Source organism: Cuculus canorus, chromosome 27 (assembly GCF_017976375.1).
Source record: "Cuculus canorus isolate bCucCan1 chromosome 27, bCucCan1.pri, whole genome shotgun sequence".
Lineage (NCBI taxonomy): Eukaryota > Metazoa > Chordata > Aves > Cuculiformes > Cuculidae > Cuculus > Cuculus canorus.
In genome coordinates, this window is record NC_071427.1 from 387,632 (window position 1) to 401,832 (window position 14,201).

The 14,201-nt window shown below is 59.7% G+C and overlaps 2 protein-coding genes across 3 annotated transcripts; both read right to left on the reverse strand.

The window, feature by feature from the left end:
• Window positions 1-159: 159 nt before the first annotated feature.
• RAX2 (retina and anterior neural fold homeobox 2) lies at window positions 160-8,189 on the reverse strand. Of its 2 annotated transcripts, XM_009564091.2 has the most exons (4): window positions 7,058-8,189; window positions 5,715-5,741; window positions 3,034-3,284; window positions 160-1,090 (listed from the first exon to the last, which is right to left on the reverse strand). In XM_009564091.2, exons 3-4 carry the CDS (start codon window positions 3,274-3,276, stop codon window positions 647-649), a joined length of 687 nt encoding a protein of 228 aa, XP_009562386.1. In that variant the 5' UTR covers window positions 3,277-3,284; window positions 5,715-5,741; window positions 7,058-8,189; the 3' UTR covers window positions 160-646. The 2 variants fall into 2 exon arrangements, with proteins under 2 accessions (XP_009562386.1, XP_053906432.1); XM_054050457.1 differs by lacking the exons at window positions 5,715-5,741; window positions 7,058-8,189 and having other exon boundaries at window positions 3,034-5,699.
• Window positions 8,190-11,318: 3,129 nt separating this feature from the next.
• Window positions 11,319-13,022, reverse strand: LOC104062080 (complexin-3-like). The gene is made up of 3 exons (XM_009564103.2): window positions 12,854-13,022; window positions 12,186-12,273; window positions 11,319-11,863 (listed from the first exon to the last, which is right to left on the reverse strand). Exons 1-3 carry the CDS (start codon window positions 13,006-13,008, stop codon window positions 11,642-11,644), a joined length of 465 nt encoding a protein of 154 aa, XP_009562398.1. The 5' UTR covers window positions 13,009-13,022; the 3' UTR covers window positions 11,319-11,641.
• Between the last annotated feature and the right edge of the window lie 1,179 nt (window positions 13,023-14,201).

Here is a 14,201-nt window from a genome sequence, read left to right on the forward strand (position 1 = left end):
GGGATGATGCTCCCGCATCCCCCCCAGAAAACTCCATCCCAGCAGAGGTTCGGCATTCCCAGCACACTAATGAGCAGTACAGCTAACGAGCAGCATGGTGGGCAGGGCCCCGGCAGTGCCCAACTCCAGCACACAACAGCTGTTCATCTTATCTCTTTACTGATGATACAACCACCTTCTCAGCGTCGGCACATCTACCGGCACAACCGGTGTTGCACCCCAACGCAGCTAAATCATCCCCCCACATACTCCCTAGGAAACTAGTGCTTTTCTGTCCAGTTCTCTTTAAATCTGCAGCATTAAAAAAAAATAATAATAATGGGAAGGATTGTGGGGAAAGGTGGTGTCCAACTGGGGCGGTGGGTGGCCCAGTGGCATGGCTGGGTGCCTGATCCTCGGCCGGATCCTCGGTCTCGGCAAGGCAGAGGGTGCAGGTGCCTGCTAGGGTGCTCGCCTGCCATGGGGTCCCACCAGTGCCCTGGGTCCTGTGCCACCGATAGTGCCAGCCCGGAAGGGAAGGATGCAACCCGGCATCCCTGTCCTACACCGGCTTCAGTCCTGCCAAACATCCCACTGTCACACCCACTTCCTGCCCCGGGGCTGGAAGCAGGAGCCAGGGGCTGGCATGGCTAGAGGGGAGCGTTCATCAAATGGGCTGCCAGGTCTTGTCAATGGTCTGAATGTGCTCCTTGGCTTTCATGCGGAGGGAGGCGATGCTGGAGCTCCTCTGGTCCACCTCCTCCAGAGGGTACTTGTCCACAAAGGTAGTGCCGCACTGGTAGGCTGCAGGGGCCATGGGCTGCATGCCCTGCGTCATCGGTGGGGGGGTGTTGAGGAAGGAGTGCCCACCGTAGGGGGGCTGCAGGGCCTGGGGGGCTCCCATGAAGCCGGGGATGCTGTGGACTGTGGTGGCACTGGAGATGGGGGATGTCAACCATGGGTCAAGCGGGAGGGAGTTGCTCATGGGCCCCACATTGGTGGCCATGGGGGGCCGGTTGAAGGAGAGCACAGGGGTGTCGTGGAGCTTCATGGAGCTTGCCTCCATCTTCTCCTGCCGCCTCCACTTGGCTCTTCGGTTCTGGAACCAGACCTGCAAGGTGAGAGCCAGGGTGAGCCCTACTGTGGCCAGCGGGTTCCTCTCAGCATGTGAGGTGTCCCACGCGGCATGCCCTGTGGTGCTGTATCCCATGTGAGGTGCCCCATAAAAGGGGGCCCAACACAAGGTGCTCCAGATGAGGGTCCCGGTTGGATATCCCATCCCATCCCATCCCATCCCACTGGGCTCCAACAATCCCCAGCACCCCGTGCACCTCTGCCAAACCTCTCCTGTAAACCCCAGATTCTGAGAGCATCTCCAAGGTGTGGAAAGCAAGAGGCACCACTGCACATCCCCTGCCATGGGAATTTGCACCCCAGCCCTGCAAACACCTAGACAGTCCTCAGTATAATGTTGTCTGGCCTTTAAAAGCCCCTTGGTAAAAGCTTTTCAAAGCCAAGCTGCCATGGTTGCACCAAAATGGTATCGGGAATGAGAGGAACTGGTGAGCTGAGGCCAGCAGTGGCTTCTGGCTTCGTGGGAGCTGCTCATCAGTGCTGGTCCCCACATCCACAGGACCCGGGCTGCTGGCTGTTCTGTGTGGAGGAGGGTAATGGTGAGCGGCTGGGCTGAGGAGGGGAAGTCTCCTACAAGCTGGTAAACAGCTGTTGCTGGACACTGGGCTATACTGGAAAAATCTTTGTGTCCAGAGAAGGCAAACAGAGCTGGGAAAGGGTCTGGAGTACAGGGGTTATGAGGAGCAGCTGAGGGACCTGGGGCTGTTCAGCCTGTTGAAGAGAAAGCTGAGGGGAGACCTCACTGCTCTCTGCAGCTCCCTGAAAGGAGGTTGTGGTGATGTGGGTGCTGGGCTCTTCTCCCAAGTGGTGAGTGATAGGACAAGAGGGAATGGCCTCAGGTTGTGCCAGGGGAGTTCTAGAGTACATATTGGGAAAAAATTCTTCACTGACAGAGTGGTGAAGCACTGGCAGAGGCTGCTCAGGACAGTGGTGGAGTCTCCATCCCTGGAGGGGTTCAAACAATGTGTGGACGTGGCACTTTGGGACATGGTTTAGCAGGGATGGTGGGGTTGGGCTGGTGGTTGAACTGGAAGAGCTCAGAGTTTTTTTCCGACTTCAGTGATTCTAGGATTCTGTGGTTCAGTGGTGGAGTTGGCAGCGTTAGGTTAACGGTTGAACTCGATGATCTTAAGGATCTTCTCCAACCTAAGTGGTTCTGTAATTCTATGGAGCTGGTTGTTGCTCAGATGTCCCTACGGTCTGGACCTCCTCAAAAAAGGCTGCACTGGCTTGGACTGGGGCTGAGGCCTGAGAAACTTGGTTCATCTATAAGGAGATTAGTGCCTTGCTTTGCTGTGGGTTGGTTGCTTCTCCAAGTCCATGACCCTTTCCTTCACCCTTGTCTCACTCTGTCAATCCCAGAGGTAGTGGGAAGCAGACTGGCAGGACCTCTGGTTCTTCCCCAGCCTGCGCCTCCTCCACAGAGCCTTTTCCTGAATCCCAGGGAGCAAAACCTCCCCAATCCCACCACTCCCTGGAACTGCCCCACTCTGACAAGACTAAAACCCCCAGATCCATGAGGATCTTGTGCTTTTCCAGCCCTGAAGACCTGGAAGTGGTCATGAGTGGCTGAGGTTTGGCTGCTTTCCTGCAGGATCTGCTGGAGGGATGTGAGCAGCCATCACCAACCGGAGAAAAAGATCTCTAGAAACCATCTGTCTGCCCAAACAGAGCCTCTGGCACAACTGGGACCTTGGAGGCAATGAGGTTCAGCCGTTAAATCCCCTCCCTGGTTTCGTCAGGAGCAGCTGGCTCTGCGAAGACATCACTCCTGTCTCAGGTAATGGAGAAACTGAGCCAGAGAGCAAGGCGGCATCAATGGGGCTGGGAGCCAAGCGTAGCTCTCCACATGAGGATGGTCCCTCTGCCTCCAGCCAGGGGACAGGTCTGGGCTGCTGGGCTGCTGGGCATCCTCCCTACCTGCACGCGGACCTCTGGCAGGTTGACCTTCATGGCCAGCTCCTCGCGGCTGTAGACATCGGGGTAGTGGGACTTCTCGAAGGCTCGCTCCAGCTCATGCAGCTGGTAGGTGGTGAAGGTGGTGCGGTTCCTCCGGTGCTTCTTCTTGGGCTGTTCCTCCTCAGCAGCAGCTGGTGAGGTGCTTTCACTGTCCCCAGGCTTCCGCAGCTCCCCCAGATCCCCCTCACACTTATTCAGGAACATGGTGGCACCTGCGAGGGGACCACAGGGGTTAGCTGGGGTGTGTGGACACCAGACCCCCTGTGAAACTCCATGCTGGGGCGGACGGACAAGTGGATGGACGGATGGGAGGATGGGAAGGTCCTGAAATGGGTTACGCAAAGAAGTAATCCTTTCTTCTGTCACAGAGTTATCCCAGGGGCTCCGTGTCCCAGGGACTGGGGTCACAGAGATGGGCACACTGGGCACTCCATGCTTGGCTCCATGGTTGGATGCAACCAGGCCAATGCACCCACCTGAGGCTGAAGTCAAAGTGTACCCAAATAGGAGGATTTTATGAAAGTGCCATCACTGAGAGCCAACCTGACCTCCTGGGTCAGCTCCCTCCCTCCAGCCCAGCTCCTCTACTCCACCCCCTCTTCCCCACGCACTATGAGCTAACGGGGATCCTGAGCCATGGGAGGACCTTGTGTTGGTCCCAGGCATGGCCAGAGGAGCCAGCAGTGTCCCCAGCTGATAATGTTCGTTCTGTGGGCTTAAAAGCGTTTTCAACCATCACAATGTTTCATCTTTAAGCTTTTTATCCGCATCTGAAGTCTTCCCGCAGTATTTGCTGGGGATTAAGGGTCCCGTTCCACTGTGAGGATGCAGGCAAACACAGAAACAGGGCAGAAAGCGGTAATTCTGGGGTGCTGCTGCCAAGGGTAAAGGGATGCATCACCCAGGGCTGCCAGGAACAATTGGGCTGATGCCCCAGTGGATGTGGGGGTATAAGGGAGCATCAGTTGATGCTGAGGGCAGAAATGGGGGTCCCAATTGGGCGGCATGTGGAGGGGGGCATTGGGTGTTGCTCAGGCTGTGCATGTCGAGCGTCTGTGCAGGGTGCATGGCTCTGCGTGCAGTGGACACTGTGGGTGTGAGCAGTGCGTCTGCAGCAGGCAGGTGCCTGTGCACGCATGGGGTGTGCACAGCATGCGTCCTTTCTGCCTGGGCAGAAGTGGGGTGTTGGGGTGCGCTGTGGGTGCACGCAGGAGGCCGTGGAGGGTGTGCCGAGCACAGCGTGGAACACAGGAAACATGTCCTTGTGTACTTTGTGCATACCCATGTGTGTTTTGCGTGTATGTGCAACGTGCGTGCATGCAGTGTATGCGTGCAGTGTGCATGTGTGAGCAGCGCGTGTGCACGCGTGCAGGATCTGTGGCGTGTGTGGGGTGTGTGTGCAGCGTGAGCGGATGGGTGTGTGTGCGTGTGCTCAGTGTGGGTGTGTGCACAGTGTGTGTGTGCAGCATGTGCAGTCTGGGTGTGACTGTGCACAGTGTGAGTGTGTGCACAGTGTGGGCATGTGCACAGTCTCTGTGTGCGTGTGTGCGTGCAGGGCAGTTTGTGCCTCATGCCCGTGATGTGCAGTGCAGGTGCAGTGTCTGTGTGCCGTGCATGCAGTGTGTGCAATGCAATGCCTGCACCTGCAGCATGCAGGGTGCAGTGTGTGTGCGCAGTGCATGCGCAGTGTGCACAGCTCAGTGTGTGTGAGAGGAATGCAGGGCATGCAACGTATGCAGGGCCTGCACAATGTGTAGGCATGGTGTGAATCTGTGGGGATGCAGGGCATGCAGTGTTTGTGGAGTGTCAATAAAGTGCACACACAGAGCAGCGTGCACAGTGCATGCAGGTGTGCAGGGCATGCAGTGTCTATTTATGCAGTACGCGCAGTGCACCCAGCCTGCAAAGGGTGCCCAGTGCCTGTTGGTGCTGCGCCTGCTGGCCCTGCAGCATGCTCAGAGCGTGTGCTCTGGGAGTGCTGCATGTGCGGTGCCTTGGATGCAGCATGTGTCACGCAGGCAGTGCACACCGCAGGCTGTGTGTGCAGTATGCAGAGCGCACAGGGTTCGCAGAGGGTGTTGCATGTGCAGCGTGTGCAGTGCATGTGCAGGGGCTGTGTGCCATGCATGTGCAGCGCTGTGCATGCAGTGTGCGCAGTGAACAGGATTTGCAGTGTGTTGCAGGTGCAGCATGCACAGTGCACGCTCAGGGGCTGTGCAGGCAGCATGCGCAGTGCAGTGAGTGTTGCACGTACAGCGTGTGCAGTGCATGTGTGCCATGCATGTGCGGTGCTGCATATGCAGTGTGTGCATGGCATCAGGGTGTGTGGCTCTGGGAGCTGGCAGCCCCCCCAAGTGCCCCCCAGTCCCTCACGGGGTGTCCCATAGCTGCAGTGGTTCTGGCCAGCTCCGAGTTCAGCCCTACGGCCGCAGGGGAGTTGCAGTCTCGGGGTGACCCAGGGAGAGCCGTGAGCCAGGGCTGGGGTGCAGGGTGCTGCACCCTGGGGTGCCACGAGGCGGGTGTGAGTGCGTGCTGGGGAGTGCAGGGGCCTCACTGTCACCGTGTGAGCGTCACGGTGTGTGCTGGGGCTGGGGACATGGGGAGGGGACAGGGTCCCCTGCCGCCATCCCGCTCTCACTCACCCGATTCTCATTTGCGCAGCTCCGCACCTGCAAGGAGAGGGGAGAGGGGGTGAGCACCCAGAGTCCCCAGAGTCCCCGCCAGGGCCACGGACCCCCATGGGAACCCAGCACCCCGTAAGGGACCCCTGGCTGCCCTGCCCAGCTGTGTCCCATGGCTCCACAGGGCAGTGGGGGGGAGTGGGAGCAATGGGGATGGAAGAGACCAGGGGCCAAAGGTGTACTGGGGGCACGATGGGGAAACTGGAGAAGAGGTGGGGCAGTGCAGGGGGAGAGGGATGAGGTGCAGTGACAGAGGTCAGGGCCAGGGCTGGCGGCAGCTGTGTTGTCTCCCAACTCCGACCCCATCTGAAAGCAGAGGAGGCCAAACCCCCACCCGGGAAACAGAGCAAATCCTGGCGTGGGAGCAGGAACGAAGTGAAGAACCAAACTAACCAGGCGGGAGCGACCCGGCTGCACTGAACTCTGCAGGATGGGGTCTGCGAGGGATGGGGCCCTTCACCCCACACCCCTCCCTGCCTCAGCCTGTGCAGGGTCATGGAGGTCCCTAGGTGGGAAGGGGGGGACTCCAGTGGGATTGGACTGGGGATACCCAGCCACCCCATAGTCCACATCCTCCAGGGACTCCCCAAGAGCCCAGACCCTTCTCCTTCTGGAATCCTCACGGTTGTCACAGCAAGGGATCTCTGCTCCCAGTGTGCATTTTCCTGTGGCCACTGTCAGCCCAGCAGCACTTTTTGGGTTTAAACTCTTGAGCTTTAGAACTGTGCAGGGAACAAGGACCCAAAGACTTGGGAGAGTTTTTTGCCCCATCTACTCAACACCCTGACCTGCAGTGTTTCTGTGGATGCTGCCAGCCCATGGTGGGGGGGCGCCTGTTACTAAAGACCCGAAAATGCAACAGAATCAGCATTGAGACCTGGCTGAAGTGGATAGAAATATCACCTCTTCGATGCCGGAAAAGCAGCAGAGCATCAGCAAGGAGAAGTGGCCTCTGGGGACATGGGAGGGACGGCCCAGGAACAGCCCCGATTTTCGTTGGGTCCCATTCTTTTGCCTTTGAAAGCCCATTAGGGTGCCAGGATGTGGCCCCTATGCTTGGGCCACCTGGGATGGGCTTTTGGCAGCCACTAGCGTGGGCAGTGGGGAGCGTGTGTGGCTCCTGCCCTCCAGCCCCGGGTGTACATCAGTGCGAGTGATGCTGCCAGGTGCCTGGCACCCACATCCAAGCCCCAGGGAAGGGTGCCAGCCCCAACCTCGGCCCCGGGCGCACCCTGCGGACACCCGCTCCTTTCTCGGCATCTTCCCCCAGCTCTTCCTCCCAAATCCGAATAAAACGGCGTTACCTGCTGGACCCAACTCGGCTTTTCCAGGAGTATTTAACTTTGCCGGTCCCTCCCGGGAACCAAACAAGCGGCTCAACCTCACCAATCTCGCAGCTTTGGCAGCCAAAGTTGCCTCTAGTCTTCTTATTTGTCACAGAACCGCTGCTCTAAGGCTCGGGAGAATCTTTATTTAGTGTTGCAGATGTCACCAAGGCCCCGCAGATTGGAAATGAGTCCAAAGGATTAAGACGAGGTTATTAATTGGAGGCCTTCCCCTTTAAGAATGATTGACAGTTACTTTCTGGACAAGTAATTGCTCTAAATGTCCCCCCAGCGCGGGTCCGGGGGGGCGGCGGACAAAGCCCCGAACTGCCTTCCCCACTCAGATTGTCTCCCCACAAAGGCGTCCTGCTGGAGTTTGCCTTGTAATCCCCTCATTACAGGCGAGGAAAAAGAATTAGAACCAGGGGGAGCGGAGAAGAAAGGCTGGGCGATGGGGGCAGGGGGAGGATTGCCTTCGGCTGCAGAGGCTCTGCCCGGGATTGGGGTCCAGGGTGGACACCCCGAGTCTCAGCGTGATGGGGATGCTGCGAGGATGGGTGTCATCACCCCCAGACAGGGATGGCGAGAACTGGGGTGGCCCTGGTGACAGCGTATGTGGCCCTACAGGCACCCAGTGATGCTGCCCACAGAGCACTGCCCGTGTGGGGACAGGGATGAGGACCAAGAGTGGGGTCTGTGTGACAGCCGGTGATGGGCACAGGGTGCGAGGACAGGGATGGGGACCAAGAATGGGATTTGTGTCTGTGTGACAGCCAGCGATGGGCACAGGGTATGGGGACAGGGATGGGGACCAAGAGTGGGGTCTCGGTGACAGCCAGCAACAGGCAAGGGTGCAGGGACAGGGACTGGGTGTGGGGCCTTGGGTCTGTGTGTGGGGCCAAAGTGTGGCCAAGACGGAATGTAGAGACCAGGCACGGGGACCAGGCACCCTGAGCAGCCGTGGGGATCGGCGCAGGGAGCAGGCAGGGGACCAAGCGTGGTCAGCAGCCACGGGGAACTCTGGGCACTGTCCATGGGACCATGGGTGGGGACATGCCATGGACCTGGGACTGATCGCAGGGATCGGGCATGGGGACACCCAGTCCTGGGGCTGCCCATGGGCCCTGGCTGTGGGGCTATGGGGCAGAAATGCCGTCTCTCTCCTCCCTCCTGCTGCCGCCTGGGGGACCCCTGCCTGAGGAACAAAAGGAACATCACACTGGGGTCCTGGGGTGCTCTGGGGGTTCTCAGTGCCGCCTGTCCCCTGTCCCACGGGGGACAAGTTTTGCCCTTTTCATTGTTCACTTTTACTTTGTCCCCAAAGCCCCTTCCTGCCACCTGCAAATGCTGCCGCCCCGGCTGCTGTCTCAGCTTCCTCACACTCCCTTCCTTTCTTATCCACAGTTCCCCTTTTGGCTGGCAAATGTCACTGGAGGGGTGACCCCCAGTCCCTGCCATGCCTGGTGGCTGCTGGCCCCGTGTGGGTCCGTGCCGTCCCGCTGAAGCTGCTGCCACCGAGACCCTGCAGCTGCCTCGGCGCACTGGCTGTCGCCCTGGTGCCGGCTCCGAGTCCTTCTCTGGGGGCTGAGCAGTCTCTGTGCCCTGTCCAACGCTGCTCTGGTGACAGCAGGGTTCTGACATGTCACCGCTCCGGGGACAGTGTGCCACCACCCCCAGGACAGGCTGTCCCTACATGGGGATGGGGTGACAAGGCCCTGAGGACAGGGTGACATGGCCCGGGGATGTGTCCCCACATAGGAATGGGATTGACAGGAATGGAGTGACATTGTCCTGGGGACAGGGTGACATGGCACAGGGACAGGCTACCCCCACATCGGAATGGGGTGACATGGCACAGGGATGGGCTGTTCCCACACAGGGATGGGGTGACATGGTTCTGGGGACAGGGTGACGTGGCCCTGGGCATGGGCTGTCCCCACACAGGGATTGGGGTGACAGTGCCTAGGGATGGACTGTCCCCACACATGGATAGGGTGACATGGTCCTGGGGAGAGGGTGACATGTCCCCAGGGATGGGCTGACACCCCCACACCATGCAGAGCTGCCAGAGCCCCACCTGCAGTGTGGAAGGCAGGGGGCGATGCCTTTTGGGGCAGTTTGGGGACATCCCCGGGTGTGGGGCCAACACGTGGCGCTAGGGATACGAACAGTGCGCTGGACCTGCTGCTCCCGTGGGTCTGTCATTTGTGTCCAAGCCGGATCTCGGCCACCACGGCGGATGCAGGAGCTGGGTCCCCAGCTCGGGTGCCCGTGGCTGCTCCCCCCAGGGTGTCCCCAGCCCCGGGGATGCAAGGGGGTGCTGGCGCCTGCGGTCCCTGGTTTGAGATGGCTTCACGGCGCTGGCCGTGCGGCGTGCGCAGCACTGGCCCCACTGACCGCCTTAAGGTGTTGGCTCGCCCGGGGGGAGGCCAGCAGGCTGATTTGCCAAATGATTATAATTGCCTTTTAGGAGCAGATAGCAAATTGATTTGCTTCCTCGTCCAAGGCCCGTAATCGCTTCATCACTTTAAAATATTAATGCTATACTTCTTTGCTAGTTTCCCAATTACCCTAATTGAAGGCAAATTGGTTAAGAAGGTGCAATGCAGAGTATCAGGGGGTTTAGTTCACTCAAATGACAGTTTTAAACCTCCCTAATCCTATTAGCGGGCAAAGCTGCTAACGCTTAGAGACGCTGCGTCAGCTTACCGGGGTGGTGGGGCCGGAGGCGGGGGTTGGGGTGGGGGGCGGCCGGGGGCCACTGGCCTCACGTGACCAGCTCGGCCAGGGATTTATCACTTTTTTAGTTCATTAAGAGGCCTTGGGCAGGCGGGGAGGCGGCAGGGGTGACCCAAAAGGGTGCTGAGCAGGAGGCAGGTGGCAGCATGGGGAGGGCGGGGGGGGGGGGGCAGGACGATTAGCCAAGGAGACCTGGCGGAGGGTCCTGACCCGAATCCCAGCCGGTGGTGGGAGCCCCCACACAGCCCCACTGGGAGCACTGGGAGCTGGGCTACTCATCCAGTGTGGAGTGGGGACGAGGGAGCCTGCTGTGATGGGGGCATTGGAGACCTCAGTGTTGGCAGCTGGCGCTCGGTGTCAACCCCACTCATGGGCACATCGGGGGATTGGATTGGGGATGGGGCCATGCCAGGTGCCGTGGCTGCTGCCATCCCCATTAGGGACCTGGAGGGTCACCCATGTCCCCATCACATGCGAGATGGGTAGGGTTTAGTGCCCAAATGGGAGACTCCGCAAGTTCAGAAGGAAGGCTGAAGAGTGGGGCTGGCGGCAGCGGTGGGGATGGCAGGAAGAGTGGGGACAGTGGGGGTGCTAAGGACAGTGGGGCCACTGGACACAAAGAGGCTGCCAGGTGTCAAGCCCTGATGTGCCTGGGATGCTCCCTGGAATGCTCCAGTGGTCTCCAGCCCCTTGTCTGGTACCTGGAGGGGTGAGTGCCCAGGAGGGGAACCAAGACATCTCTCCAGGAGCTCCTGGCAGTGCTTCAGCTGGGGTGTTTGAGCCCTGCGGCTCTTGTGACAGCAATGAGAGCCATGGTACAACTCCCATCGCACCGGACTGGGTTTGGCTGCCCCCTCGTAGCCCCGCAGCCACAGCCCGGGCCCCACAGCCCGTTCGGAGCAGATGGCCCCGCCGTGGGGAGGACGGGGAGGCTCAGAGCGTCCTTTCTTTCATGCGAACACAGCGTGACTCCCTCAGCTCCCGCTCTGGAAGGGCCAGCACCGGCCATACATTTTACGAGGGTTCAGCTAGCTTAGTCCTTGGGGACAGGCGACTCAGGCAGATTAAACCTCACTAAAATAGGCAGGTATTAGCGATCTCAGCAGCCCCCAGCCTTCCGGCACGGCGGCCTTTAAGCCAGTGCTGCTGTGAACACCCGGGATCAGGGAGTGAGTCCCAGAGGGGCGAGACAGAGGGGCACCCCAGCTGAGGGGACTCCCCCTGGCAGGGAGATGCCCGAGGGGAAAGTAAATACTGCCACCCTCTCATGGTGCTGCTCCCATGGGATACCTGGAGGGGGACCAGGTCCCAGTGGCTCCTGGTCGCTGCTGGGGTGCAGCAGGGCTGCTGCGGAAGCCGCAGGGACTGGTGCGTCAGCCAAGTCTGATGGGCGGGGGGTTGGCTTGGGGGCATGAATGCCATCGTGTTCTCCCCCCACCTACCCAGGACAGGTTTCGTGTGGATGAGGGATTCACCAGGAAGACCAGACTGGTACCGGCAAACACCTCATTTATTGAGCCAAACAGTGCATGAGGCCCCAGGACTGGTTCCAGCACCACCACCCACGCTGTCATACCAGGGCCACCACAGGGATGGGCTTGACCAACACAGCCAGAGGAGATCCAGGCATACTGCAACCCAGCACTCACACAGCGCACCTCAGAGAACCAACAGGGAGTGGTTTGGGGGAGGAAAATGCCCTTCCAGCTCACGTATTTCGACCTCCACCCCTAGGTAATAGATCTATAATACCATTGCTCTCGAGGAACAAGGGCTAAGCCCCAGCACTGCTGGTGTCATCCGCCGGCAGGGTGGGCAGCGATGCTACATCAGGGCACACTTCTCCTTCACCTCGTCCACAGTACCCAGCGCACGGTCCCGCAGTGCTGGCAGGTCCACGTCCTGCATCTTTGTCAGGAAGGCGAAGGCCCCGACACCGTCATCCTCCTCCTCCTCCTGCTCTTCGCTCTGCACCATGGCAGCCAGCTCCTGCGGCAGCTCTACTGTGCCACCGGCCACGTGCAGCTGAGCATCGTCCCGCTCATCCTGCACATGGATGGAAGACAGCATCAGGGCTGGGGGCAGATGCAGGCGTGCCAGCCATGGGGTAGGGACGAGGGCAGCGTTTGCTGCGGGGGCACTGGGGATGGCATCAGGAGATGCGAGGACTGTCCGGTTCCAGATTTGGATGTCTGGACAGACGCGCAGGTGGTGGTGCAGACGGAGACAGCAGCTGTTTGCTGCCCTCTTGAGGAATCATCTCCCATCCCAGGGGACGCCCCACAGTCACCTGGCCTGGGTCTGTCCCAGAGGATGGAGGGTCCAAGGGAAGACCCCGATGACCCACCATGGGCCGGCTGATCCTTACCTGGGGCAGGTGGTACTTGTCCCGCAGGTGCATCCGCACAGTGGCCCGTTCTGCCTTCTTCTGTGCAAAGGCCTTGTCCCGCTCGATCCTGCAGCAGCAGGCACCCCACTGGCACCACTTGCCTTACCAAGCCCCGATCTTAACCCCCCTGCAGCATCACCCTGGTCCTTCAGCAGCAGAATAGCTGTGCTGGTCCTGGGGCCAGGGTGAGAGGAGAAGGTGATGCAAAGACCCACAGGAGGATTGCAACGGGGATCTGGGGGCAGGGACCACATCCTGCCCACCCAGCACCCAGCAGAGATGTTCAGCAAAGATATCCATTGGAGAGGCTTGATCCTCTCAGCTCCTGGATGCTGAGTTACCAGGTCCCCACAGCACCTGGACCCAGGAAAGCGGAACCTATGCAATTCCATGCCAGCCCCTGTCGTCCCTCGGCTCCATGGGTGCTGTCCTGGCATCAGACTCCCACCAGACACTGACACCCAAGGGTGCTCCTTGTCACCTACGGAGCACTGAGCCACTGAGCCAGCACCCACAAGGACCTCCTGTGCTACAGGGAGAGGCATCCACTCTGGCCCTGTCCCACCCCAGGGACAACCCATGGTGGGTGAGACCCCAGTCCCCAACGCTCCCCTCCCTCCTCCTGCCCAGTCTTGGTGAAGCCTTACTTCTCCTCCAGCAGCTGCCGCTGGTACTCCTCAAACTCCTCGCGGCCTAAGCCGTTGGGTGGCGTGGCCACCTTGCCATCCTTGGTGGGCCCCTTGGGTGGCTCCTCATCACCCCCTCGAAATCTCTTCAGGGTGGCTGTGAAGAAGGTGGCCATGGGTGGATGGCTGAGCAGCTCGTGCCCCACCGTGCCTGGCACCTCCAGGTGCTTGCCCAGGGCCAGAACCTGCAAGGTCAGCAGGACCGCCAACCCCGGGGGCGCCGCGGATCAGAGGCGGATTAAGGCATTAGGAGGGGAAGCCACAGCCACCAGAGTGGAAAGACCTTCCCATGCTGCTTGCTGCACCCAAGGGTGCTTGGGGGAAATGGTGTTCTTGGAGGGTCAGGAGGGTGCTACCCCATTGGGGTGATGGGAGGTGGAAGGAGCCAGCAAGCCCCAGCACCCCCCAGACTGGGCAAAAGACCCTCCATTGCATGGGCCATGATGGGGGACAACACTCACAGGGTCAGCTCCTGCTTTGTGGAGCCCTTGGCCAGGAGCATCCAGAGCCACTGACAGCAGGGCTAGAGGTGCAAGAAGTCAGAGCAGAGGAGACCCAAGAGATTTAGCTGAAAAAAAACCAATCACGGGTCATAGGACTGGAAGGAAGATGATGCGGCAGGCGGGCACACACACAGCCCCACGCGCGCATGCAGCCTTGTGCCCCTGTTAATCCCAGCTCCACTGAGACGTCGAGATTGCTTGGGAGCCGGTGAGACCGGGGGCTTCCCGCTGCTGGAGGACGTGCCCCCTCCTGTAATCTATACGCAAGCAATTTCCATACAGCTCTGATTAAAAGAATAATCCCTGGCTGTGCAAAGCCTGAGGGGAGCAGGAGCAGGCTGCGTGCGGGGCTTCCAACAGCCAGAGCTCCTGGCCCCCCCAAGCCTTTCCCTGTGCTCTGCCAGGCATGAGCAAGAGATAGGCCTAATTTGAGCCCAGAGGCTTAAAGATGCTGTTGAACTAATTTCTTCAGTTTAATCAAAAAGCCCAAACCCATGTGGTTTATCCGGCTGTGCCCAGTATCTGCATGCAGGCCCGAGTGGCTAGAGTGGGGCTGTGTCTGGATTGGAGTTTCATCCTCCAGCGAATGGAGATGTCCCATCCTGTCCCACGTCTCCAGAGGGGGAACTCAAAGGGGCCTCATGTCCAGGGCTGAGCGTGGAATGTGAGGAGCATGGCCCCACTTGGGGGCTGCTCTCCCCATCCCAAACAGTTGGAGAGATTGACACCATGGGAAACCATAACTGTGTGGTGGGATGAAGAACTCGTGCTGGGATGGGGGGAAGCTGTTGCCTCCTCTTTGGGTG